General features: G+C 41.0%; 2 protein-coding genes across 2 annotated transcripts; one reads left to right on the top strand and one right to left on the bottom strand.

Annotated features, from left to right (window-relative positions):
* The first annotated feature begins 1,379 nt into the window (after window positions 1-1,379).
* Window positions 1,380-4,312, top strand: rbp4 (retinol binding protein 4, plasma). The gene is made up of 6 exons (XM_004080248.5): window positions 1,380-1,585; window positions 1,750-1,876; window positions 1,975-2,111; window positions 2,312-2,418; window positions 3,534-3,746; window positions 3,860-4,312. Exons 2-6 carry the CDS (start codon window positions 1,751-1,753, stop codon window positions 3,895-3,897), a joined length of 621 nt encoding a protein of 206 aa, XP_004080296.1. The 5' UTR covers window positions 1,380-1,585; window position 1,750; the 3' UTR covers window positions 3,898-4,312.
* A 1,104-nt stretch (window positions 4,313-5,416) lies between these two features.
* cep55l (centrosomal protein 55 like) lies at window positions 5,417-16,024 on the bottom strand. Its single transcript, XM_011487981.4, has 12 exons — window positions 15,884-16,024; window positions 15,271-15,493; window positions 15,078-15,185; window positions 13,893-14,045; window positions 10,584-10,637; window positions 9,397-9,535; window positions 9,124-9,251; window positions 8,708-8,901; window positions 8,391-8,514; window positions 8,217-8,288; window positions 7,869-7,994; window positions 5,417-6,951 (listed from the first exon to the last, which is right to left on the bottom strand). The coding sequence occupies exons 2-12, from the start codon at window positions 15,457-15,459 to the stop codon at window positions 6,739-6,741; spliced, it is 1,500 nt and encodes a 499-aa protein (XP_011486283.1). The 5' UTR covers window positions 15,460-15,493; window positions 15,884-16,024; the 3' UTR covers window positions 5,417-6,738.
* Window positions 16,025-27,185: the final 11,161 nt, after the last annotated feature.

The raw sequence follows: 27,185 nt of genomic DNA on the forward strand, positions 1-27,185 counted from the left end.
ATGTGGAAATCGCCAAATTTCATGATTTGCCCCCAAAAATGGTCACTAAGCCTTACCCTTGTGCTATCCTATGGGGTCAAGACGACCATTGATGTGTTCTCCCTACCATGACAAAGGTGGATAAAGGTGGAAAGATTTCATGTAATCCATGGACACCAGTGAAGATCACAAATCCTTGAAGAAAAAAGTTCAACACACTGTCTAGTGGGTCTAGATGACCCAGCTCCCAATGTTAAAGTGCCTCGGATAGCACAAGGGTTAAGAATGTGTCACACACCCTTAAGGCTTATATTGTACATATTGTACAGAAGAAATCTGGTTATACGTGAATAAACGTGGAAAAAGGTAAGAAAAGTTGAGGTCAATACGTAAAATTTTCCCAGATGTATCACGAAATAACCACATTAGAACCACGGAAGAAGTATGAATAAACCACGCAATGAACACGTAAATCACGCACAATTGCATAAGACTTACATGAGAATTGGCATTAACCACATAAAATACGCATAAACTGCGCAAAACTTCCTTTGACTATCCCTAACATGCGTGTTATGATTTTAACATTGAATTTTGAACTTTTTTTTTAGCCCCAGACATTTTTATGAAGATTTCGCGCGCTGTGATGTAAGTTTTTTTTTAGGGGGAGGGAGTGTTAAATGTCAAAAATTCGTTGTCACCACTTACTATGTGCATGCAAATTTTGGTAAGGTTTGAGTATGTGGTGGGGTGGCGCACAATCAGATATTTGATTGGGTGCTGCAATCAAAACATCTGATTAAACGTGAATTGTCTGTCTTCTGAGGTATCAGTGGTATTGATGAGTCACAGTCCACTTTTGTCTAAAGTGTTAGCTTCAATCCTCCGTTATATAAGACTTGGGGAGTTACTTAAGTTTAGCGCGCCATCTAAAAACAGCGATTTCGTGCCAACAAACTGCTGGAAACGTCAAACGCACAAAGGAGCCTTGCCAGAAAAAAACATTCATCATTGAATTGTCAGTCTTCCAGGTTGTGAAATGTTGCACTGCCTCTGGCCAAATTCCAGCTGTTACTTATACTCACATACTTTGCTTGTTTGTGTGTTTTTTCTTTTTTCCCCCTCTATTTTACTTGCACTTAAAGGGTCCTCAGTTATGCAAGCTGCAGATGTTTGGCTCTGCTCACTTAACCCTTTAAATGATGACTTTTGTAGTCAAAGTGCAAAACAGCAGCTTCAATTCAATATCTGGGTACCAGGGAAGGTCTTCTAGAAATAGGGTAGGGACAAATAAAAAAAATAATAGCAAAGTTGAATATCTGTTTGACCTTAGTCTCAGTTTTCCACAGTGTGACATTACATCAAAAGAAAATGGACTCTGGTCTCCTTTTGGTCAAACTGAGTGGTTCAGAGGAGAGGTCAGCCAACAGCACACAAATCAATAGGCTTCAGTTATGTAAGTGTTTGTCAAACCTGAGTTGAGCTGACTGTGGGGAGAGCTGAGGAGGTTCAGGTCCCCCCCAAAGTTACGCAATCCCAAACAGCTGTATATAAGGCGGACTGGAAAGTGAGGATCCTGTGAGCTGGATACACGTGTAATCACAAGGTACGACGCTGGATTGACTTTTCACAAATTCTTTTTTAATTTTGCCAAGAATTTTTTCTCTCCACTTAATAAGTGTTGGTATCGTGGAGTTTTGGGGGGATTTGCATTGAAATCCACATTCTTTTTGCTCATCTTTCCCCGTTTGTTGTCTTTTTCTGAGGTAGAATGCTGCGGTACGTTGTAGCCCTCTGTTTTCTGGCCTCCTCCGTCTTCTCCACCGAGCTCGAACCCTTGGAGAACAACTGCCAGATCGCCAATTTCCAAGTCAAGCAGGACTTTGATAGGACCAGGGTGAGTTGGAACAAATCTCATTCGTTTTGTGTTTCTATATGTGAAGAGCAATCGGACGGAAAACGTGTCTGGCTAACTTGAGAACGTGGTTGCATTAGTATGCAGGTGTGTGGTACGCTGTAGGGAAGAAGGACCCCGAGGGCTTGTTCTTGCTCGACAATGTGGTGGCCGAGTTCAAAGTGGAGGACGATGGCAGGATGACCGCCACCGCAAAGGGCAGGGTCATCATCCTCAAGTAGGTGTCACGTCTTTCTGCAGAAGCTTGACCCATAGGAACCCATGGCGACAGCAGTGTAACAGAAAAATCTGTGATAATCCCACACCTTTTTCCTTTTAGCAGAAAGCTCTGGGTTCTTATGGGTTACGGACATTTTTTATTTTCTTTTTCCTCTGTCATATCCCAACTTTTTTTCTTGCTGTCTTTTTGATGTCCAGCAACTGGGAAATGTGTGCCCACATGTTCGCCACCTTTGAGGACACCCCTGAACCTGCCAAGTTCAGGATGAAATATTGGGGCGCCGCATCCTACCTGCAGACAGGAAGTAAGTCCGATTTGTAGCTAAGCATGCTTTTTTTTTTGCTGCACAAAACCCATTGACCAAGGCCGTCCAACTGTTGTGTAACACCTACTTGGTCACCAGGGCAAAACAAAAAAAGTTTTATCGATTGCGTCTTGAATCGGCCAGGTTTACTTTCCTTTTCTTTTTTTACGGGTCGACAAAAAGTTAATTTACACAGGTCCGTTTGCGGTGCTTCTCCGTTACGTTGACACAAAATAAAAGTTGGAATAATTACATCGCCTCTGTCAACGCAACACAAGCTTTACACAGGAGTTGTACTTCCAGTCCGTGTACGCGTCAATGTCGCAGCAAAAAGCCAGAGAAACAGGAAGCAGGTCTGGGTTTCAAAATGTAAACTTTCATTGTACTTTCAAAGTAAACCTTTATTAAAAAAAGGTGACGTGCTCAGACAAAAATGCTCGTTAACACAGCAGATAAGGCCGGCTTCAGTTTTCGACACAAAGGTTTAATTAGGCAGTTGAAAACCGTGACATCATTTATGACATAAGACATGCGTTTTACAAGAACTTTGTGGGGAAGGAGAAGACATGGGGCCCCAAAGTTTTTGGATGAGTGAAGAGATGAGCTACTCCACACGAGGGTGGCAGGACAAACCCCTCCTCTGGGAGCTAAGGGGGAAGGGGCACGGACCGGAGACAACGTAAACTTTACAGTTGTGAGACGGACTCCCCACACCGCAGACAGACTAGTGCAAATTCAGGGTTAGGGTCACATAACTTGAGTTTCTGCCTGCATTGAACATAAAACATGGCGCTCTTTAAGACTGGGCTGCAAGAAAAGGACACCTTGTAAATATGGGGAATGGTGCAGCGGTACTCCAGTCATCCTCTGGTCAGAAGAGTGCAGGTTTTGTTCCTGCCCTGCCCACCCGTGTGTCAAAGTGTCCTTAGGCAAGACACTGAGTCCCGCATTGCTCCTTGTGCTTTCAGGTTGGCACTAGTGTTCAGCAGCGCAGTCGCCAAATATTTACACTAAACTAGTAATGTATTACAATTGAAATACTTTGGGAACCATGCTTGTAGAAATGCTGTTCTTGAATTGAAAGAGAAAATCGAAACCTTTGTCTGCTCCCGCAGATGACGAACATTGGGTTATTGACACCGACTACGACAACTACGCCATCCACTACTCCTGCAGGCTTCTGGACTCGGATGGCACCTGCCTGGACAGCTACTCCTTCGTGTTTTCTCGTCACCCAACGGGCCTGAGGGCAGAGGACCAGGCCATCATCACGCAGAAGAAGAACGATATTTGCCTGCTGGGCAAATACAGACGCGTGGCACACAACGGTGGGTAGACCTCTAGTGAGAGGGCCGTGAATGATGGGACTTTTTTCTATCTGTAGACAAAAATGACACATATTTTTCTGGGTTTGTAACAAAGTGTTTCTTCTGTGTTGTAGGTTTCTGCGATAACACAGCCGACTTGAGTCAACAGTGATCCCCTTCTTCTAGATCCTCATGGACTTTGTTCCAATCTGCTAGTTTCCTCTCGCTTGCAGCCTTACAAGAGAGTAAAGACTTAGTTTTTTTTGTAGAAATGTGTAAATTCTCATTCATATTCTCACTTTCACGTCCTCCCATCTTCTTAAAGCATTTATTTTCCGTCATGTAGGAGTAGCCTTCCATTTGGAGGAAAGATCCTTCATTTCACAGAAAAATCCCACATTTTTGAAATCTCGCTCAGCTAACGTGGGAAATACAATCTTTTGCAGCATATTGTAGCACAAACATTGTTGATAAACATTCCTATATGTGTCTTAGGCCAAGGCATGTATATTTAGTAGTCATGTTTCAGAAATAAATGTTGTAAACCTTTTTTGTTGTCAGTTTTTTGAATAAAACAGTCAAACCATGCAGGTCTACGTCCTTCCATTTAGAAAAGGATAAAAAAAGGTGTGAATCCATTTTTTTGAATTTGTGACACATGAAAACAATCAGATTCATAGTTTTTAGGACTTTGAAAAAACAGAAAATGTTCCACATGCTAAAACAAAGACACAGATTGTGGAAAATAGTTTATTTTCATATTTTAGTATCTAAATGCTCATTTTTTAGGTTTTTCAGACCCAATGCTTTTCATCACTGATTATTTATAAACTGTTGTTGGACAAGCGTGTGGAAAAACTCAGGCAGAGTATTTGTCTAATTTCCTGGGAAATTAACATTATTAGGATCAATAAGAAACGTAGCAGGTCACATTTTTCTAAAGGTTGTGTCACACAGCCACATTTTGCACATTTTCCACGTATGAAATGTTGGCATTTTATGATACAAAAAACCTGCCGTTTTTTGGGACATAGTTTCTGCAGAGCAGACTGTTGGCAAATTCCAGATTGCATTTGCAACGGGGTGGGGCAACATGTGGAAATGTCTTTTGTAATAGATCGAGATGATTGTAGTAGGACTTCAGTTTCAACAGTGAGCTGATTTCTTAAGTACTGACCATCTGACAGAAATTTTGGAAACAAAATGAAACCTAAGTGTGCAACTTCATATCCTACTGGGTTTATTTTCCTTTATAGTTCAAATATTTTCTGCTAATTTAATTAAATATTAGACATTTTAAGGTCATAAAAATTAAGACCAATGTTTAAGTCCATTTTCCATTTTAGTGTAGTCTCTTATTTTGTTTGTGGTCTGAGCCGTGATGCTTTAGCGTCTTCTTTTTGATGAGTTCTGCCGCTCTTTATTGGTTGAAAAATTACATTTGACAAGAAAAGTGAAACAGAGGAGTCTCAAGCAGCTCAGTTTGATCAAAACAAAAGACTTTAAAGGATATTATTTCCAAATTCATTAGTTTAATGCATTTAAGACATTTTTGCCACATGAAACTTGGATAAATGACCATATTATGCCTCACAACTTTCACACACTACGTTATAGAGGAGATAGCAGCTGCTAATGTGGTTTTAACATCTATGTCACTGTAAGCAGCAAGTATTAGAGAGACACAGGACTGTGACCATTTATAGCTTTATTGCACGCTTTCATACAGTACAGAGCACATCAAAACATGATTTCAGACCAGCGTTCCTCTAGAATACTATCAAAGGTAAAACATCTATTACAAATAAAGCGGCGTGGGTTTGCTGTCGGTATTCTTGGTCACATTGCCAAGGCTGCGGTCCTGAAGACACCTTAACCTTTTTCTCCTACAGAGACCTTCAGTAATCCATGCTGTAAATAGTTTAGTACAAGGAATTAACTCATGAAATCTCATTCCAGACTTACACGGCTGCAGGTCTGAAAAGAGATTCGAGGGAAGACTGCACCGTTAAACCGACACGTGTGACGGCGAGGACGACCGCGGCTGTTGGCTGGAGATAGACGAGGCGAAACCGGACAATTCCGTGTAAATAAACTATATACAACCGGCTGGATTGCCTTTAAAAAAAAACATGGAGCACAAAACATCCCATATCTACTTCTTTATCCTTTTATACATTATCACCAAAGTTACTGGAAGGAATGAAAAATGATTCTTTTACCATCAGTGGAGCTCTATGTGGTATTTAAGGAGGTAAAATAATAAAAAATACTATGATTACACAGCAAAACATCACATAATAATTCACTCAAAGACTTTCAGCATTTAGAAAATATACACTAAAAAAAACCCACTGAATAAATACGTTGGTTCAAATCCCTGCCTTTAAATAAAACCAAAAATTCAATAAGAGCTTAGTAAACTTTAACAATTCACAAATTCTTTGGAAAAAAAACACCAGATTCAATAACAAAAGTAAATGGAGTGATGTATTTCTGTTCCAAAATATGTAAAACGTTTAAATGTTTTCTCTCGGTGACCCGACACTGGGGTGAAAAAAGAAAATTTGGAGTCATAAAAATACCTGCAGTTGTTGAACTTTAGATTCATCTTTGGAGTATTACCCTCATGCCCAGGAATATATTTGTAAACTAAAACAAAGTTAAGGTGGTAGGCATGTTTTCAGCCTCCTAGATAAGTTTAAACATGATTTTTTTTTAATTCTTAGTAGGATTCTTGCACCAAAATGAAAAATTCCCAGCTTGCATCTCTCTAGTATTCATAATCCCCCAGATGTTCCACAAACTAAGCTCTACTTTGAGAGTTGTAGGAATCAGAGCATCTCGACTGTCAAACGACAGTCCCAACAGGCTTTAAATAGGGATTCGAATCAATCTTAAGGTCATAGTACCTACTAGGATCTGATCAATGTGGTGCAAGTTCTTTTTTTTTTTTTTTCTGGGTGGGGTCTGGATGCGTTGAGAAAAGGCGGACAGTCCGGAGAATCTCTGCTCAGGCGAGGCAGAAGTCAATGTGAGCCAGGAGCTCGCGGTGGCGACTGGTGGGGTACGGCGCCCGACACTTTGGACACTCCAGGAAGCTCTCGTCCAGCAGGTTGATGACCTTGGACGGTGAGGGGGGGCTGCGAGGGTTGTCCACTCTGAGACGCTCAAACTCCAGGCTGTTGTAGGAGCTGGGCTCTGAAAACCTGGCGTTTGGCTGCTTCTGAAATGAGACAAAAGGATGCGGAAAATGCTACGATGAAGAGTAAATGTTGCCTTTCAACTAAACCTTTGGCCCCCACCACACTCAAAAATGTACCAAATTTTACACAGACATAGCACTCAGTGAAAATACATTTTTGAAATTGTGGGTGACCAAAAATTACGACATCCCAGCTGGAGAAACAGTAAAAAAAAAAAAAAAAAAAAAAAAAAAAAATGAATGGGTCCAAATCTCTTATGGGGCTCAAAAAATATTTAAAAATCCACGAACGCAACCAAAACACGTGTCGGTGATATCAAGGAGTGATTAAAATGATTATGGGATGGCCACAGGACCGACGGCTTATGAAAATTTGATGCATGAATCCCTGGCTTATGCTGAACGAAACGATATACAAGATGACATGAACGTATTAAAAATGTGGGCGTGGTTCACCCAAAAAACTCTGTTGCCAAGGAAACCAAAACATTTACTTTGGCCAATTCTTTTAAAAATGACGTAGACCCGTTCGTCAGCCCCACACGACCAAAAAATAAAATGGTTGCTATGGAGATAAAACCAACAGAAAAGCCGCCATTTTGAAAAAAAGTACTTTTTTTTTAAATGAACGTGTTGCGTGCAGCTCTGACTAGGGTGGTAGGGGCAAAAAGGGGGCGGAGCGTGGTCAGGTTGAACCTACAGGCCATAGATCACAGCTCACAGCACTCATTTACAATTTTGCTTTAATTTTTTTATTTTTATTTGAATCATATCCAGTTTTTTGAATGTTTTGTTAATAACATTGAATTCTTGTATCTGTTTAACTCCTGGTGCATGAAACACTTGTGTTGCTTTGTTTTCATTTAGAGACATTTGACTTTTTGAGAAGCCGACGCTCACTTTTTCGAAAGCAACGCTTCCGGAGTTGCGACACTTACAGCAGATTCCAACATGGCGATCTGATTTCGAGCTCGCCGAAGCTCCTTCAGCACCTTCTGCAGCTGCTGCTGCATGCTCTGACGGTCCAGCTTCTCACTCTCAAAGTCCTTGGTGGAGACCTGGATCTGATGGAAAAGCATCAGAGCAAAACAGCCTTCCTGTTAGTTTAAAAAAAATTGTTTCCTTTTTTTTTTTTTTAAATAGAGTCGTGTGTTAAGTTTAAAGACAACTGATGCAAAAACTGTTTACGTTTTTGACAAATAAATCCAAGATTGGATTCAGCAAAGTCCTGACTCAACCCCCTCTGGACCCCAGCAGCTTTAGAAAGCCCTCAACATGTCAATCACCTGCTGTTCCAGGGCTGCAATTCTCCTCTGCTCTTCGTTTTGGTGTAACAGAGACTTCTGCAGCACATTGAGCTTGAGGCAAAAAAGACAAGAAAGCTTATTTGTGTGCTTTACGCTGGTAGGATTTAGTTGTTTTGGCGTTTTTGTGTTTGCTTTGTGCGGGATGGGGTTTACCTGAAGCAGGAGCTCCGCAGATCTCCTCCTTTCTTCCTCCAATCTGACGTTCAAACTGTCGAGCTCGGCTTTCATTCTGTCAGCCCGCTCAGACGACACCTTTCTTTCATCGTGCACAGCATGTCTGCGTGTTTGTGAAACCCACACAAGTACTGTCAGCTTTACCTATTTATAAGCCTTGAATAGTAATGCGCCGTTTCAGAGAATAAATAGGCGTCAGCTTCAATTTTCGACTTGGTCGTTTCTCATCACAGCTTCGGTTTGATTTATGATCTGTTGATCTTGCAGTCGTCTCTGTTTCCCGTCAAGCAGACTACCTGTTGCCGGCCCGCTCCGCCTGCAGCTGCATCCTGGCCTCCTGCAGCTCCCTGCTCTTCTCCTCACACCTCCTCTGAGAGGCCGACCACTCGCCGCACTTGTCCTCGTACTTCCTCTGCAGCACCAGCGCCTCCTCCTCCGCTCTGGCGGCCTGCTCCCTTTGACGCTGCAGCTCAGCCTCGGCTTTCAAGGTCTGCAGGAGGAAAAGAAAAAAACAAAAGAAGGTGGAGAAAAGGAAAGCAGTTCTTCAATCAAACCCTGCAGATCGATTATAAAGATGTCGGAATCCAGCGGATGTTTTGGCTGCATACTGATTTAGTGAGGAAGCAGTCTGCCCAACAGAAAGGAGCCGGAGACGTGTAGGATACTAAAGTATAAGCACAAAAAGGGGAATCCTGAACGATGACTCGATCACCTTTTCCTTTTGAGCGCTCAGCTCCAGCTGGACTCTGATGGTCTCCTCCCTCTGCCTCTGCAGGTTTTTCTGCAGCTCTGAGAGCTTCTGCTCATAGAAGCTTTTCAGGTCAGATTCCTTCTCAGAACCTGAGGGAGCAATAAAAGCTACGATCAAACATGTCCAAGCGTTTTTACACATTGCATTTCTATCCATTAGCATTCCAATCTCTGAATTCAGCGCCACGCTTATTTATTTATTTATTTTTGTGGCGTGAGGATGGAAGGCGTTTACCCTCAGAGCCGCTCTCTGCCTTGTTTTGCTTGGCCTGAGCCAGCTGCTGCTCCAACTCCACAGAGCGAGCGACGAGGGACTGGACGAAGGCCTCCCGCTGCTGGTCGTAGCACAGCCACTGCTGGTTCTTCTCAAGAGCCTGGGGGGTGAACGCACAAATCCTCACACCGACGCACAACATTCCTTCGGGAATTCTGCACAACTTTACACTTTTCTCTCCTTTTTCAAGGTTTTTCTTCTATTTTTTTGTAGGTTTGTTGCACAAAAAGCCAAAATCCAGCAAAGCAGGAAGCATCTAAATGCCTCATCTGACGGTTCTGAACATTATGGTGACATCAGTTTGCCATTTTTCCCTCTGGGTGTCCGAATCCACAATTCCAGAATGTAGTGAACTTGGAAATTTCCCAGAAGTCTCTGCACAAAACGAGCGTACGGTACTTCAATGGTGACTAGATTGGTGAATATGGACCACAATGCATTGCATTTGAACGATTTGTGATTTGAAAAATTATTTATATTTATTTTTCATTATCAAAACACAGTGGATTCATAAAAAGTCTTTGTAAAAACATGTTAAACCATATTGGCTGTAAAAAAAAAGAAAGAAAGAAAAAAAGTAGTGAGCATGGGCCCAAAAATCCAGAAATGTGGACACAGGGCAGGTTATATTATAACGGCTGAAATCTTTCCTCAAGACCACACCAGTGCAGAACATCTGATCTATATAATTAATATCTTATATTAATGTTTCACTAAATGTTTTTATTTGTAGAATTCCTGATTATCTGATCCCCTGTAAAGGTAAAGTAGGATTCTTGCGACTGCTTTAGCTCTCAGCTCATATTTATTGAACTGAGAGACACTGTTGATCTTCAATAGGGTAAAAATGTTTAATTCTTTAAATAAATTTAAGATTATTTTCGTTTATTAAAACTTATACGATCTGGGCTTTAAACTATCTGACAACTGGGTCTGCAGCGCTTATATTTTTCATTATTTATCAGAGTTGAGGTCTTTTTATTTCCCTCCTTCCATTAAAAAAAACCTTCTTTTGCCTAAATGCCCCCCCCCCGCGCTTTATAACCCAGTTCCTATCCAGCTGCAATGGTAAAAAGAGAAATGCGAAGGATTGGAGCACCAACGCATGCAGAAGAGAAAGGGTCATCAAATCTGGAGGCTGGACTCACGTCTTTCAGTTGATCTTGGACCAGGGCCAGGTCTGCAGGGGGGGCTTGTCCACTCTGAGCAAAGAAAAGAAGAAAAACAGCCACGTTTTCTCACAGAAATATTCTGCAGATGTGCTACGATTTCTTTTCTTTGCATCGTTTGCATGCAAGATGTCTATAAAAAACGGATGCAAAGACTTCAGGTGTAGAAATCAAACGCAGGCTTTTTATTTAAATTCTTAAAGCTAATGTTTTATAATGCAAGGAAAACACACTGGTGCAAGTGAAGTATCTGTGCACGACTTTTTACTACCTGCACGTTAAGGGGCGCCGACCCCCAAGCGACTTTTACCAAGTCAGTGGCTCAGGTGGTTGAACAGGTCAGCGAAGGATAGTTGGTTCAATCCCTGCTCCCCCCAGGCAACTTGTCCTTGGGCAAGACACTGCCCCCTCCACTGTGTGAATGCGTATGAATGGCAGCCACGCCTCTGTCAGTCTGCCCCAGAGCTACATCAGTGGTTTATCATCACCAAGCATGAACGAGGAGTGAATGAATAATGGACAAGCATTGTAAGCGCTCTGCCTTTTATTATTATTATTTGCTCATCTCGCCGTTGGGTTCACCGCGTGCACGCCAGATCCCATCCAGGCTCCCGTGCAGCCTTGAGACCCTGGCGGTGAGCGCCCGAGGGCCGCACATCAGCGAGGTCGCATAACAGCAGCCAGGCGCTTCGCGTTACTCCAAGATGAAGTCTAACAGAACTAAAAGGGATTCCTAAAAATATTCACATAAATGAGGAATTTTTGATCAGACCAAATGCGCTCAAACTGCTTTCCTGCTTGTGGAGGTCAGGCCTGTCCCGTCTCAGAGCGGCAGAACCTGCTCCTGTTGTTTAAAGGCTCAAACCCATCAGCATGTCTCTGAGAAGCGGCATCGAAACACTGCAGCCGGAGCCGATGGTGAAAAATTCGGAGTTCAGTCCTAAGTCCTTCCAGAAAGCTTGCAGGTGAAGGACGTCTGCAGTCCCATTTGATCCAAACACTCAGAATAAAGCCTTACTTCCTGTTCCAAGAGTTTCTAAAAGTAGAATGGGAGCCAGATCCTCCTTTTGTGGAACTACGTCCCATTTTGGGCTAGATCATCTCCACCACCATCGTGGTTTGGATCAACCTCAACTTCTTGATCAGTCTTGTTGTTACGGAGAAGTTTCTGTCTTTTTTCTCTCTGCACTTCTACCTGCCAAGAGTGAAGACTGCTGATTCGGTCATTTCCTGTTTATTTAATAAAGATTTGACCTCTTAAATCTGGAAAATATTTTCAATTATTCTGTACTCATTGTAAATATTTATTTGTATGTAAGCTGTATGTGTGCAGCTCAGAAGTATCAGTTCCATGAGAAAACACTGCCCCCTGGTGGATGTTGGAGCAAACAATCTTTGCAAGCATAAAAAAATATTTATGATCCATTCAAAAAAAGCAACATCCACTAAGCTTCTGGTTCATTTTAAAGCTGCTACACAAAATATTGATTGAATCAAAATGGGGTTACACAATGATAAATAAAACAAGCTGCAAATCTATTCATCTTTCCTGACCTCAGAGGCACAATTAGACCATTATCAGACAAAACCATGTGGAAAACGTATGACTTCATCATACTCAGGTGAGGCATAAATAGGCACTTCCTGTGTGTAGTTTTAATGATGCAAAAACAGCATTTTTTAAATCAGCTGCAGGTGTCGGACTACTCTCATTTTTAACATTGGAACTTTTCCATCCTAAACAGTTCAGAAACGTGGCTTCTGCATCACGTCTTAGCATGAACTGATGGTCATTTTATTAAAACAAACAAAAAACTGATTTAGTGTCTTAAATATTTAGAATACAGTAAATAAATTCAATGTTGGAGTGACATCATCATGAAATAACTCCTCAAAAAGGTTTCAGGAGCCTTTATTTTTTTTTTTCATAGGAGTGTCAGACTCCAGACCTCGGAGGCGGCATCCCGCTGGTTTTCCAGAAACCCTGCCTTATCTGCTGCTGATTACCTGGATCAGGTGTGTTTAGCCAATAAGGAGCTTCAACAGCAGGTTAGTTAGTTGGAAATCGTGTGGGACACTGACCCAGGAGACCTGGAGTAGTTTGACACCTATGGTCTGTCAGCATCAACAGAAAATAGGCGGAAGGAATTCGCAAGGAGAGGACTGAGGTTGCAGTCAGAGCATCCAGAGGGAACCACGTAGACTGGTGCTAGTCGGGAGCTACAAACACTGCGTTTAGCCACTCCTGGACCAATGTCAGGAGCATCTCATGTTGGTCTAAGGAGAAAAGGAACTGCTTAATGTTCCCAAGGATTCCTTTGAGATGAAAACACATTTTATTTGGAAGTCCTAAGGTCTGCAGGAAAACTGGACAGGCACAGAGTCCAGGCTCCTTGAAGTTCAGTTTCCAGTCATTGTGTGGTTGTTTTTACAACCACACAATGTCTACATTCAGTTCACTGATCTGCTTCCTGCCAACACGCAGCATGAAGATGCAGAGTTTATCTTCCAGCACAACTAAAAGCTCCGTCAGTGACCGTGTGACCCTGCCTGACCCCTGAACTGAACCCCACAAATAAAAGGCCTGTAGTCAAGAGGAACATGGAGAGACGGAGCCAAGAATGCAGATGACCTGAAGGTCAAAGCCACCTGGGCCTCCATCCATCCTACGCAGATTTAGGATGAAATGAGTTATTAGATGAGCTGAGCACAATCCTGATTCATTTTGTTTTTACTTCATATTATCTGACAGTTCCTTTTTTTGTAAATATCAACCTTAACTGTAAATTGGCTGCTTTGAGTAATTGGAAAACAGCTTTTTAATACTTTTTTACTCGTATTATAAGTAACACTACTCTTAAGTAAAATTGTGGCTGTTCTCCCCACCTGAGATGGAACCATTGACTGTATATGAGAACTGGACTGAGTGACCCTCCTGCTGGCGCTCCAAACAGGAAAAAGCCAAAATTCCATAGACGTCTATGGAGAAATAAACAGCTATTACTATATTGTTTTTTCAGAATAACTTTTCTTGCTCTGATCCTTTCATTTTTTTTAAACACAATCTTGCTGATCCTGATTTTATATTTTTTCTTTTCATAGAAAGAGGACACTTGAACGCATGTTGCATAGGTCGGTGTGAACCTAGCTTGATCGACATCGTTATTGCGAAAACATGTCCATTAAATTGACTCCGTTATTGTCTATGGGTGACGTCACAGTCGCTCAGTCCAGTTCTAAGTTACAGTCAATGGCTTATATTAGAGCGACCCGTTAAGGAGAACCTACCGCCGGCGTTTCCAGGGTCTGGCATCGAGCGGAAACCGTGGCGAGCTTGTTTTTCAGATTCTCCGTCTCCTGAGACAAACTCTGCAACAAGCCGTCTCTCAGCTCCGCCTCTTTCCTCCGCTGCTCCAACTGGGCCTGCAGTGATGCGACCACCTTAAAAAAAAAAAAGAAAAAAAGGCAGGAACTTAGACTCTGCAGTGACAAGCTAAATTTGTTTTCCATTCAATTATCCTCCTCACAGAACTGACATTACACGGCTGGCATTTCCCACTTAGCATTTGCGTTGATTAAACTTTAGGAAAAGGAGGGGATGATTAATGTCGAGTGCCGATATTCTTACACCCGCTTGGACAATGCAGCCTGTTGCGGCTTTAACTAAAATGAGCAGCAACAACAGCAGAGGGATTAAACGAGCATCAGCAACTGTCACAACTGTGACCGCAGATTTTTTTATTTTTACAGGAAACACACACAAAAAAAAAATAGTCAGGAATTCCTGCAGCCGCTGCACACAAACAGGTTAGAAATGTCAGGCGAGCAGCACATGACGCCAGGTGTTGGGATGCAGTTTCAGTTGTCTGAGCTTCACTTTGCTGAGCTGCTGTCAGGACGGGATGAAAGCAATTTCTCACCAAATGTTTGTGGCAGCTCATTGCAATTCCAGTAGGACTTCCCCCCACCCCACCCCCCCTTAACTCTGACAGTTGTCTGCTGCCAGCAAAACACATGCCGTTAAAACTCAAAATAGGACTTTTTACAAGTTGCAAAAGTGCTCTGAAAGCGGTTCTGTTCTCAGGAAAGCAGCACCTTAGCACGCCCCACTTTTTGTACTTTTATTTTCATATTTACAGGTGCATTCTGGGTCGATAATTCTGCGTAAAAATGACTTATGAAGATCCTCTTTTGATCTATTTTGAAAGCCTTCCTAGTGGTCTTGTAATTATGATTATGCCATATTTTAGCCTAAATCAAAAATCTGCATCCTTTTCTAGGACATAATGTGAGTTATGGCATTGAGCCACCCCGCCCCCACTTCCAGTTGCCTACCTGTTTACTCGCTCTTCCGCTAGAAATACTCAGAAATGCCATTCTGAGCTTGATTTTTCTTTATAAATGTCCTCCATCATCAGAAAAAACGCCACAAGAGCATGTTAAAGAACACCCAAATTAAATCATTCTGCAAACCTCTCCTCCTTTCGCCGACAGCTGCTGCCTGAGACTCTCCAGCTCCTGCTCTTTGCCCAGCAACTGCTGATTGTTCCGCTCTCTCAGCGTCTCAAGCGAAAGAATCCTCTAAGAGAGAAAACAAACACGTTAGGAAAGCAGACAGAGCTGAGAGGAAGTGCAATTCCTAAATGTCAGGGAGCATCTCCTTTACCTCCAGCAGCTTGCTTTTGTCCGAGTCCGGTGGCCTGACGTGCCGCTTGGCCAGTTCATCAATCTTTTTCCTCAGGTGGGCATTTTCTTTCCTGACTTTCTCCAGCTCTGCGTCGACCTTGGAGGCAGAACTGCTGGATTTGAAGCCCAGCTTGGAAGCGATGGTTTCTTTTGCACCTTTAGACGCCATGATTTTCTTTGTTGGTGCTTAAGATTGGAGTGATCTGGAGAAACAGTTTTTCCAATAAAACACCCTCCAAATTCAAACATTCATGCAATTTAAATACAAAAGGTTAATTAAAAAAGTTTTATTTATTCATTTTTTTAAGTAAATGGTTTTGTTTCCTGTCAAAAATAAGCCACAAAAAATAATTGTATTCATACAAACAAAAATATAAAGCATTTTATGCACTCCAGAGGTTTAATTTTTAAGAAAAATCTATTTTGAATAAAACTTTACTTAAAATATGACTTGACAGGACACAGGAAGCGTCACGCCACCTGTTTGTTTTCATCAAATAAAACACATTTTGTACATTTGGGCGCCATTATCAAAATTAGGACACTAAATGAAGCTTATTCCCACAGAAAAACACATACTGACCAACACTTACCAAGAAATAACGCTTAAATGTGAAATTTTCCCAGCCTGCTTCTGGCGAGGCCGTTTTGTTCCACCAACACTTTTAGTTCCTGAAGTTTGAATCGGAGCGCGGTGACGTCACGTCCGTGATGCAGGGTGGGGTACGCCTGGTTATCACTCCGGACGGGCGCAGAATGTTGGGCGGTACGCCGTAGACAAACTATTATTTGTCATATTTTATAAGTAATAAAGATTAAATAAAAACTTGTAGTATTTTTATCATAAAATTATTTTTGTTTGAATCATAAAATGACAACCGCCTGATGGGTTTGTTTGTTTCATAGCCCAAAGTTTTCTGCCGCGAGCGGTGTTTCGAAAACAAGCATTTTCTTCGCGCATTTCAATATTCACCAAAACCGGTTCATCCTGTATCAGAGAAGCAATCTACACCGTGTTGAGGAAAACACTGCAAAAACAAGAAAAATGGAAGAAATGACAAAATTTTTACTATTAATAATGACTTGAATTACTTGTATAAACCTGATAAAACAAAGTTGGTTCTCCATTAGATTAACAGAAGTGGGCACAAAAATAAATGTCAACTTTGTGTGTCACTTTTTATAAATAACTATATCATGGGAAAGACAATATTGCAGTTTTATGTTTTTGTGGTATGGCAACGTTTCGTTTAAGACAATTCTGAGGCCTCGGGTCACAGTTCTTGTCCAAGGCTGCAGCGAGCAGCACTAACATTTTGTTCAATATCTGTTCTTACCCGTTTTTCCATCACTGAAACATTCCCATAAGAGAAATATTAATAACAACACTCGTAAAAATCTCAAAGAAACTGGTTTGTTGTGATAACTGTGACCTTGGTGACCCAAAGAATGGACCCATGAAGCTATGAACCTGCAAGGCTGGCTTCATTTAAAAGCTGATGTTTATATGTGAGAGAAGACATTTTAAATTTATTACAATATGTTGAGAAATGGTAAACCCAGAGGGAAAAAACAAACAACACTGACAATAGCACTGGAAAGTACAGATTAAAGCATCATTTATTATAATGTTGTATTGTCTACCCTAGATACAATATTGTAGACTGTCATTGTCTATAATAAATGAACTTGAGTGTTTTGAAAGGCACACATAAACAAAATGCCTTATTATTATGCTAATCTCAAAAGTCTGGTTTAGCTTTCTAGCTCCACGTTTTAGGCCCGCTTGGTTGTTGGAGCCATTTATAGTAAAGTATGGCATAGTATGGCTCATAATTGCCTAGTACAGTTAAGTGTACCATAGCAATTCTTTGATATAGATGTTTGTTATGATGTAGCTGGGCACAGTATTTTACTGGCAATAGTATAGTGTGACAATACTACAGTTTTCTGTGCCATGATACAGTCCATAGTCTTAGATAGTAGAGTGTAATAGCATTGTAGTGTATTATAGAACAACCTAGTTGCAATAAGTTGCAATAGGGCTGACGTTTCATATGGTGGTGTGCTCCTGCCCTGGTGGAGGAGTTTAAGTAACTTGGCGTCTTGAGGAAAGATAGGGCGTGAGATGGACAGGCGGTTTGTTGCGGCATCCGCTGTTGTGCGGTCGCTGTACCGGTCTGTCGTGGTGAAGAGAAAGCTGAGAAAGAAAGCGAAGCTCTCATTTTACCGCTCGATCTTCCTTCCAGTACTCACCTATGAGGGAAAGAACGAGGTCCCGAGCACAAGCAGACAAATTCCCCCGTGGGGTGGCTGGGCGCTCCCTTAGAGATAGGGCGAGAAGCTCAGTCATCCGTAGAGAGCATCTCCACATCGAGAGGAACAAGTTGAGGTGACTCCGGCATCTGGTCCAGATGCCTTCTGGACACCTCCCATGTTCCTGGCATGTCCCACTAGGCAGAGGCCCCGGGAAAGACCCAGGACATGATGGAGAGACACCTCAGGGTTCCCCCAGAAGTGTCTCTCCATCGTGTCCTGCAGAGACGCCTCAGGGTTACCCCAGAGGAGCTGGAGTAGGTGGCTGGAGAGAGGGAAGTCTGGGAGTCCCTGCTTAGACTACTCCCCCTGCGACCCAGTCCTGGATGAGTGGAAAAAAGACGGATGACTGGAAGTTTCATAAATGCTTCAGTGCAGCATGTTTGGAGCTGCACAGCAGCACAGTGGCCAGCATCAGGACGTGAAGTTTGAATGGGTTTTCTCCTGGCACTCCAGCAATCTCCCACAGCCCAAAAACCTGCTTCAGAAGTTGATTGGTAAATTGCCCCTAGGTTTGCATTTAAGTGTGTGACCCTGAAACAGACTGGTGACCTGATTGGAGTGAATCCTGCCTTTGCCCAACTGTAGCAGGTTTTGCTCCAGTGACCCCATGACCCCAAAAGAGATTGAGTGGCAGCGTTTATGCCGAAACTGCATGAAATGGACCAAATATATATCTTTGTTGTCATTGACTGAATGTTTATCTGTTTGCTTTGCTGTAATGACCCAAATGTTTCAACATTTTATCAAATAATGTTCTAACTTATTTAAAAAACTGTAAATTTTGTTTTTTCTTCTCCATAATCCCCAAAAGACGACCATGTCGGTAACAAGAGTTCTTTGTAGGTTTGTGAACATTAGTGGATCGTCCTGAAATACATTTTGTTATTCTGCATTTCTGGAAAGTTTAGTGTGCAACAGCTTTCAGGAAATTTGTGAAGATGACAAAGAATTATGACGCGTCCTCATCATTTTGGTGCAACAGAGCTCTAGTCAGATCTGACGTGCAGCAACTGAACACCGCATCCCTTCAAGGTTTATTCAGCAGACTAATTGAAGTCTGCAGGGAGACAACAGCATGACAAGAAACAAGCCTCCAAATGAGGCGAGCGGGCAAAATCTGTGGAAGGCGTATAATTTATCTGGACAGAACGGTGCAAAAAACATCACCTCCTTTTTACCATCTGTCTCTTTGTGGAGTCTCAGGGTTGTCAGACTCTCGGTCTGCCACTGGGTGTCCTCATCAGGGCCAGGAAATGGAATAGCACATAGATCAACCGCCTAGTGATCCAGCTCTGCTATTCTGCAGACCTCCTCCTGCCTTGCACCATTGACTGGCCTTGCTCCCATAGCCTGCAGATGGGTCAACGACCTGTGAGGGACGTGGCATGCACCCACACTGTACTGTGATGCCCACAGACAGTTCAGCAGGGAACTTTTAGAGCCCCAGCGTCTAACCGCAAAGCATCATCCTCATTAGACAAGGTTAGATTAAAGCTGGAGCGTGCAGTGATGTAAATATGTCGCTTGTTTGCATCCTGAAGAAATGTTTGACTTCAGTAGTGAAACCTTTGGGTCAAGGAGGATGAAAAACAGCTATAAAAGTGAACTTTTTAATGAATTAAAAAAATTACATTACAGGTATGGTTTTAATTAAAAACACTGTAATGAAAATAAGGTTTTTGATGTTTTTCACATGTTCTTGTAGCATTTTTCTCACGATGGAGGACATATATTAGGAAAATTCAGCTAAAAATATTATTTCTGAGGTTTTTTTTACTACAAATCATTGTGAATCTGGAGCGAATGAAAAGAAATGTGTGAAAAAGCGTGTAGTTGTGACATAGAAGCTACTACGGCAAGCCACAAGCTCCCTGCCCCGCTCCATTCCGATGCATTCGCATTTTCTTCGTCTGCGCTGGAATGTAGCTCAAAACCATCCGGCTGGATAGCTCCAATATTGCTTTTGTTGCACCGGTTGTGTTAGGCTGGAGGTGTGAGGGGCTGTAAGCTAGCGGGAAAGCGTGTAATGGGTGATGGGTGACGGGAAGTGGGGGCGGTCCCATCCACAACTCAGACAAATTTTCAATGAATTACTGCCGCTCTGCAGAAACTATGTCCTAAAGGCGACCACAAAATACATCATATATATTAATGTAAGCATTACACATTATGAAATTTAAACTATTTAAAAATCAAAGTTATGGTGTTGGCATCACTAACAAGATACCTTTACATTTGAAAAATCAGCTGCACACATGAGGGAAATAATTTTTATTTTAGCAGAAATAAACCTCTGATTCTAAAACAAACCTTGCAGCTGATGTTCTTTTCCAAACAGGTCAGCAAAAGCTCAGATCTGAACCCAAAACCTCATCGTTTGAGTGACCTGCTGATATTGGTTCACAGATGACCTCCAAGTCTGACTGGTCAGTGATATTTGTTCACGAAAAACAAGAAAGGTTCCCAAATGAAATGCTCTTTAACCTTTTTGGTGTTTCTAACAAGTTCTTGTAGTGTTTTTCCCCCAAATATTAAGAAAATTGGGCTTAAAATTCAATATCTGTATTGCTTTATTCAGATTGTTGTAAAACAGGAGCAGATGAAAAAAACAAGGCAGTTTAAAATAAAGCTTATTTAAGACAAAGAAAATACGCCGGGCGGGTCACAAGCTGCTCTGAGCTCTGAGCTCTCAGCAACAGGGAGATGCAAGGGGGGTGGGGTTGGTCTTCGTCAACTGTCCCACCCTCAGTTCAGGGGTAAATCTTTGATGAACGACTGCTGCTCTGCAGAAACTATGTCCTAGAAAATGGCACAGATGTTTTGATTCTGGTAAAATGGGGGCTATTTTTAATCACCATGTATACCGGGTGTGACAGAAGGAGTCTTTTTAATGTTTAAATATCGAACATTCCTCATTATAATCCTCCATTAGCTGTGTTAACAATACTGTGAAAGGCTGAAAAACTCAGAATGTACTCAGAGAAACTCTGAAAGCCATCTGCCAGTCAACAGTTTGCCTCCTCCCCAGGCTAAAAGGAAAAAAAGTGTGATTGATTTATCTGGGGCAAAACTTTACTGAAGCGTTGTGATTTTCCGTCTTCATCATCGAACATTCTCAACATCGCCGTGTTTGTTTGCTTTCAAACTGTTGAAAATGTTGCTCACAGCTTGTGAGACACCAGCTTGTTCGACAAAAATTAGAAAATCAAGGACAGAAAGAAAAGATAATAAACGGGGATTCTGAGCAGATGCTGGTAATTGTAAGTTAGCCTCAGATACACTTCTGGGAGAGGATTAACATCTTCCCACAACATGTGCTTATTATGACTCTTTCTTCATGTTTCATTCTGTATTTTGTGTAGTTTGAAGAGAAATTAAAATGCACTTTCATGTCTTCATTTAGAAAGAAAAAACTGGACGGCAGCTATTTTACTACAGAGAGAACTAAAAATATGTTTTTACAAACTAGAAAAACCATAAAATGTACATAATAAACACAATTTTGGATCTAGACAGACTAGAGCTTTACATTTTTGACTTTTACCTTAAGGCCATGTGCTTTTTGCGCACATTGCATGAATGAAAATTGGTCATACGTGAAAAAGTGAGAAAAGTGTAGGTACAATTTTCACAGGTGTCAATTTATGAACCACATTAAAACCACAGAAGTATGAACAAACCACGCAAAGAACATGTAAATCAACATAGAACATGAACTGTGCATGATTATTGCACTGTTTATTTGTAATTTAAACATGCCATGTGCGCCGTAGATGCCATATAAAGGTTAGACATCGGTGGTACATGTAACTGTTAGAACGTGGAAAGCCACAATTTTGCATTTGCATCTCAAAATTGCGTAATATTTACTCAATAAATGCGCATACACTACGTAAAATACACTTTTACTGCGTATTTCTCAACCAACCAAAAATTATGAACAGCTCAAAACCAAATTCACATAAAGACCCGTCAGCCGAAACCCTCGATGGACATCAACGTTTATTAATTCATCAGAATGGAGCGGAGCAGGGAGCGACTCACCTGGCATATATAGTACAATCTTTTTTAAACAGCATTTTTTTTTCATCTGCTCCCGATTCACTATGATTTATATAAAGAAATATTTAGAAATGGATTTTTTAAATTTTTTTTATTTTATATGTTCTCCATCTTTAGGCAAATGGCGCAACAACATGTTTCAAGACACCAGAAACAAAATTCTTCGCTCTTTAAAGTTAGCTGTAACACAGTGGCGGAGCTAGAACATTTAACATGGGGCGGGGGCAGAAGACTTTGGAAGGGTGGCAAATGAGAACAGCAGAGTGGACGGCCATTACAAATTAAAGGATCAAAAAAGTGTATTTCAAACAGTTTTATTACTGATGAGTTCTTTTAATAAGTTTTCCAAAATGGGAATTTCCTCTTGCCCTAGCATGGAAACAGCGCAGCTTTTGGCCAAGGCCAGGGTGCCCATAGCCCAGATGGGTCGACATGGACTACATACTATATGCACTATAGACACACTATACAGGGGCATAGGAAAAAAATTTCATTTAAAAATATTTCTGTGTTAATTATGCAATGAATAAAGGTGCCTGTTTTGACAGAGTCGCAATCTTGATTATAACAGTAATATTGACTCAAAAATTGGCAACTGTAACTTCTTCTGTAAGAGGATCCTCTGTCCTCCACTCGTTACATGTATTAGTGGCTCCTGTTTGAACCGGTCATCTATATAACAGACACCTGTCCACAACTTCAAACAGTCACACTCCAAACTCCACTATGGCCACGACCAAAGAGCTGTCTAAGGACACCAGAAACAAAATTGTTGACCTGCATCCGGCTGGGAAAACTGAATATTCAATAGGTAAGCAGCTTGGTGTGAAGAAATCAACTGTGGGAGCAATTATTAGGAAATGGAAGACAGACAAGACCATTGATAATCTCCCTCCATCTGGGGCTCCTCGCAAGATTTCACCCTGTGAGGTCAAAATGTTCACAAGAACAGTGAGCAAAATTCTCAGAACCACACGGGGGACCTAGTGAATGACCTACAGAGAGTTGGTACCAAAGTAATAAAGGCATGAGCCAAAATACCAGCAACAATTTGTGAAAACTGGTAAAAACTGACAGAAAACATTTGATTACTCTCATTGCCAACAAAGGCTATATAACAAAGTATGAGTTGAACTTTTCTTGTTGACCAAATACTTATTTTCCACATTAATCTACATAGTCAAACAATGTGATTTTTTGGATTTGTTTTTCTCATTTTGTCTCTTATAGTTGAGGTATGCCTATGACGACAATTACAGGCCTCTCTCATCTCATTAAGCAAGAGAACTTGCACAATTAGTGGCTGAATAAATACTTTTCCCCCCACTGCATCTTTGTGAACATAACTGTTTTACAGCCCTGTGCAACATTACTCTATGCAATACTATCCACCTTGTTGGAATGACTTCTGTTTATTGATTTAACTGCTGCTGTGTTTTTATTTTGAAAATTTGTTGTATCTTATTCTAGGTGCACTACTTGATTTGCAAACCACTGTCATTTTTTTTCTCCCTCGGTGACAGTAAAGTCTATTCTATTGGAAGACTCAGCATGACTCAAAAAGACCTTGAGGGCTTCATTGATCCATTCAAACTTGTGAACATCTTTGATTCATTCGCTCTGACATGCAAGTCTCTGAACAGTGAGAGCTGACAGACCCACCACCATGTGAATGTGCAAACCGTTGCATTTCCACTGCTCCGCCCACTATTAAGTCGTCCAAATGAATTCAGCGTGAATGTGACATTTTTTCCCCTTTCTTAAAAAAAAGAAACAAAGAGAAAGAAATCCCTTGCATCTCTTCAATCTCTGTGTCCTTGTGAAATCACAACTCTTATATTAAACCTTTCGGGTCTAACGGTTAAATGATTGCTCTTCACTCTCCACAAAACTGGGTTACTAACCATACACACAGACAGACTGGTGTGAAAAAATAAAAAAGAGAAATAGATGTGACTCAGACTACAAGATTACAATCAAACACGGACCTAATGCCTTGGTCCCTGGGCTGCTGTGTTTCAAGGAGAAAGAAAAACTTATTTTCCAAATCCTGACAGCTTGATTAAATGTTCCATCACTTGACATTTGGAAAGGACTAGAGCTGACATTTCTGTGTTGCCACGAAACAAGCAGCCATCGCCTCTCCAATGTAATAATAATGTTGAACAGTAACACACATCGTAAAGCAAAGCATAATTAATGAGCAGCCAGAATCTGCAGAGTCCAACTCCAATAGATTCTGCAGACAGTTTCCCTTTACTGCTCCATGGTGGGCAAATTTGGCTGAGATAAAACATTTAATGGAACCATTGACTGTATAGGTGAACTGGACTGAGTGAGTGTGATGTCACACATAGAAAATGACTTACGGCTCCACTGAAATTAAGACAATTCAGTCGCCATTTTTATTTTTTTGCTATATGGCCACTGCTAGGAGCTAGATGTAATCAGAAAGCAGTGATTGGGCCGAGGCCGTCCGAGTCACCGTGTCCACAGTAACCACTCTCGCCAATCAGGAGTGAGCTTGTTGGAAGTCGACACTTGAAAGGAGACTACACAAAATCTTTTTCCAAAGTTTGACAACATACTTTTAATTGTCGCATCTGAATGGTCAGTTTGTGACTTGAAGAACTTGTAATTCAGCAAAAGATTTAAAAAAATCTTATTCTGACAAATAAAATGACTCTCAATAGAACGAGTCTGTGGGCTTTTTACCTCTTGGAGCCAGCAGACCTGTTTGGAATGCAAGGGTGAGGGGTTGCTCAATCCAGGTCTCATATACAGTAAATGGCTGGAAAAAACCCCAAAAAAGCAGTCTAAACCCCACTTTAGTCAGCTAGAGAATGTATCTGAGCAGGCACTGTTAGTTTTTGAAGCCTGGTAACAGAAATAATAAGGAGACATTATTGTGAAATTCATGTCATCTCATTAAACATGTTGCTTTACATTTAAGATAACAATCCTCAGCAGGTCAAAATCCAATCTTTTCTTCCTTGTTCTAATAATTGGTGATCTCACTAAGTGCGTCTGCTGTGCCGTTTAGCAGGAGTTGTAAAGTGACTTCTTTTTTTTAAAAGAGCTCAAAAAAAGTTTTTTTTTACCATTGTCTGAAGAAGTTCCCAAAATATTTTCTTTCTTAACCAGCCAGCAGTGGATGCAGTTTCTTTTCTCTAAACATTGCAGAAGAGCTTCATTTTTGCACGATTTAAATAGAACGACTTCTGGCTCCAGTCTTTCCATCTGTTTTTAACCTATAACCTTCTTTGTTTCAGTGTATGAAGATGACTGGATCGCACCTCTTAATTATTCATTCATTCTTTCAACTTCTAAACCCGTTTTGTCCCTTTCTGGGTCATGGGGCTGCTGGAGCCTATCCCGGGCAATCGTGGGCAAAGGCAGGGGACGTCCTGGACAGGTCGACAGTCTGTCCTAGGGCCACAACCACACACCCAAACACACAATGACATTCAAACCTCCTTCATCGTGTCTCCTCGTATCTGGATGTAAGGGGGCTGTGCAGTGAGGAGACCATCTTTCAGTTTTTCTCACAAGCAGACTCTTCTGAAGGACACCGCAGAGGTGACGCACATCAGAGAGTGAAGAGGGGAAACGCAGGGGTGCGGTGAAGGCCGTCATAGTGATGCCAAAAGGTCAAACTCCATCTTGACTTCTCTGAAACCGAAGAAATATACCTGCTGGACTTTCAGTGACACCCAACGCCCCCTTCAGCCCATCACTCTTGATAGATGGAGGGAGTCAGGTCATCCAGAGACCTGAACGTGCAGCTGCAACAAGCTGGAATAAATACCCTTAAAGCTTGTGTTTTCTTTAAAAGGAAACTGCTGTATTTAAAATCTGAACATAATCATCTTTTTAATCCATTTTAAAATTGTTTCCAGTGATCTTTGAATTCGGATTATAATATGTTATTAGCTAGAATATTAAAATCTGTCAGGAACCTTTTGATGTTCTCTAACAGTAAAGTAAATAAATGTGTTTTTAGGCTCAATGTCTTGACTAAAGTCAAAAACCTTTTCCTTATGAAAAAGTAAAACTAAATAAAAATACAGTGTCTGTGACAAAAGAAACCCCCCTCAGAATTCCAGTACTTTTCACTCTGGATTTGATCTGCTGTTGTATCTCTTTTTCTGCTTATCACCAGATCCCTTCAATTGTGGCAGGAAGTGTCCCTCAGAAAAGTGTGAAATGAATTGTCGGATGGGGGACCCAGGAAGGCCCGCCGAAGCTGTAAAACTGTACGCACAAGGCCAGGATTTATGCGCTCTACCAGTCTGTGGAGGCCTGTGATGAAAACATCCAGTAAATCTCATTTGGTGATGAAAACCTTTGCCTCAGTTCTCCGTGCCGTTTATGTTCTGACCTTGTGAAGAGCATTTTTTGGCATTACTACAATAAATTTATAGCTAATCCAGAGCCACCACGCAGAATGCAGATTAACTCGTGACTTCCTTATCTAGGAGGTTATTAATCAGTAATTGCCCTTATTTCAACTGTCAGCATTTGGTAATTTATGGAGGATTACTGAAACCCAGCTCAAAGATATTATTATTTAAGGTTTTAGCATCCTGTCTTTCAAGACTTTGGACCATTTCCTTTTTTTTAATGAAGTAAATACAGACTTTTTTTTCCCCTTGTAATATACATTTTTTGTAAAAGCTCAAACTTTGTAGACATAAATCTGTAACCTTTGTGATTCTACAGCTGAAACCTTATTGGAACTTTTTTTTTATAATTCAATAGATTTTCCCCCTTTCTTGGTTTGTTTATGTTACCATTATTCCTTTTGAGCTGGGATTGAATGAATTAATCTATGAAAATAAAAATAAAAATCCATGAAGAATAAAGCAAAGAAAGAGCAAAAATGATGTTAATTGCTCTTTTCTTTATTTAAAACTTTCCCTTTTATCAAATTTTGCACTCTCATTGAACTTTTTGTTATTCAAATTTGTAGATTTTACTTCCATTTATTTCTTTGCAGGCTGAAAAAGCTTTTGCATATCTCTAAAACAGTTTGATTAGCTTGTGTGTGTGAAAGGTGTTATGCAAATAAGACCGCCTTGCCTTAATTGAGATTGAAATTTGGACAAAAATTTATTGTGTGCCTCGATGAACAATTAAAAGTACAACAGAGAAATTTTTCGATGGGAAAAAAAGTACAGATCAACCTACCATACATTTCTTATAAATATGTTATTTTTTTCATGCGTGAATACATTGAAGTAGGGTAATGGGGTGTATGTGTGAAGGGGTGTGTTGGTTTACATTTTTTCTTTTTTGTGTATTTTGTTGTCCATTTGATTTTATTTTTAAAGTGCTTTGAGCTTCCACTGCACGAAAAAAGCTTTTTTTTTTAATAAATAAAGTTTTTTTTTTTAAATTAACGTTTGAGCCATTTAAAAAAAAAACAAAGCCGCCAGCTGCCCACAGGTACAACCAGCCCCTGCTACCCCCTTTTACCCGCCCTCACCGGCTAGGTGGCTGTTGGGTAATTTT

This window comes from Oryzias latipes, chromosome 19 (genome assembly GCF_053564925.1).
Source record: "Oryzias latipes strain Hd-rR chromosome 19, Olatipes_Hd-rR_3.1".
Taxonomy (NCBI): domain Eukaryota; kingdom Metazoa; phylum Chordata; class Actinopteri; order Beloniformes; family Adrianichthyidae; genus Oryzias; species Oryzias latipes.

Coding starts and splice junctions, on each gene's coding strand:
- rbp4 (XM_004080248.5), top strand. CDS start 1,751: ATGCTGCGGTACGTTGTAGCCCTCTGTTTTCTGGCCTCCTCCGTCTTC. Junction 2,419..3,533: donor ATCCTACCTGCAGACAGGAA/GTAAGTCCGATT, acceptor CTGCTCCCGCAG/ATGACGAACATTGGGTTATT. Junction 3,747..3,859: donor CAGACGCGTGGCACACAACG/GTGGGTAGACCT, acceptor TCTGTGTTGTAG/GTTTCTGCGATAACACAGCC.
- cep55l (XM_011487981.4), bottom strand. CDS start 15,459: ATGGCGTCTAAAGGTGCAAAAGAAACCATCGCTTCCAAGCTGGGCTTC. Junction 15,186..15,270: donor ACAAAAGCAAGCTGCTGGAG/GTAAAGGAGATG, acceptor TTTCTCTCTTAG/AGGATTCTTTCGCTTGAGAC. Junction 14,046..15,077: donor TGTCGGCGAAAGGAGGAGAG/GTTTGCAGAATG, acceptor TTTTTTTTTAAG/GTGGTCGCATCACTGCAGGC.